This window comes from Buceros rhinoceros, unplaced genomic scaffold, assembly GCF_000710305.1.
Source record: "Buceros rhinoceros silvestris isolate BGI_N320 unplaced genomic scaffold, ASM71030v1 scaffold21357, whole genome shotgun sequence".
NCBI classification, from domain to species: domain Eukaryota; kingdom Metazoa; phylum Chordata; class Aves; order Bucerotiformes; family Bucerotidae; genus Buceros; species Buceros rhinoceros.
Genome location: NW_010424219.1, coordinates 1 through 289, shown reverse-complemented (window position 1 = coordinate 289; position 289 = coordinate 1). Strand labels below are relative to the sequence as shown.

At 67.1% G+C, this 289-nt stretch overlaps 1 protein-coding gene across 1 annotated transcript in view; it reads left to right on the top strand.

The window, feature by feature from the left end:
- The window catches only part of VTN (vitronectin), a gene marked incomplete at its 5' end in the record, with an annotated part of 3,000 nt that extends 2,907 nt beyond the window's left edge, over window positions 1-93 (top strand). The window contains one exon of the mRNA XM_010140717.1: window positions 7-93. Within this exon, the coding sequence (XP_010139019.1) occupies window positions 7-93 (87 nt within the window). The remainder of the gene's footprint in view (window positions 1-6) is intronic.
- Window positions 94-289: the final 196 nt, after the last annotated feature.

Here is a 289-nt window from a genome sequence, read left to right as displayed (position 1 = left end):
CCCAAGCCGGTGGACTTGGTGAGCCCGCGCTCCCCCCGCTCCATCGCCCAGTACTGGCTGGACTGCCCGCAGCCCACAGAGGAGAGCACCTGAGAGGGCCCCGCCGGAGCCTGGCAGCATGGCCCCTTGCTGGCAGAAATAAACCGTGAGCGCTGCGCGGGCTGGAGAGCCCTGTCTGTCTGTCCATCCATCTGTCTGTCCTGTGGTCGGCGTGGTCCCTGTGCCCCCACGGGCTGTGGTCAGCCCCTCAGGTACAATAACTGTGCGTGGGCTGTGCTGGATCCCCACG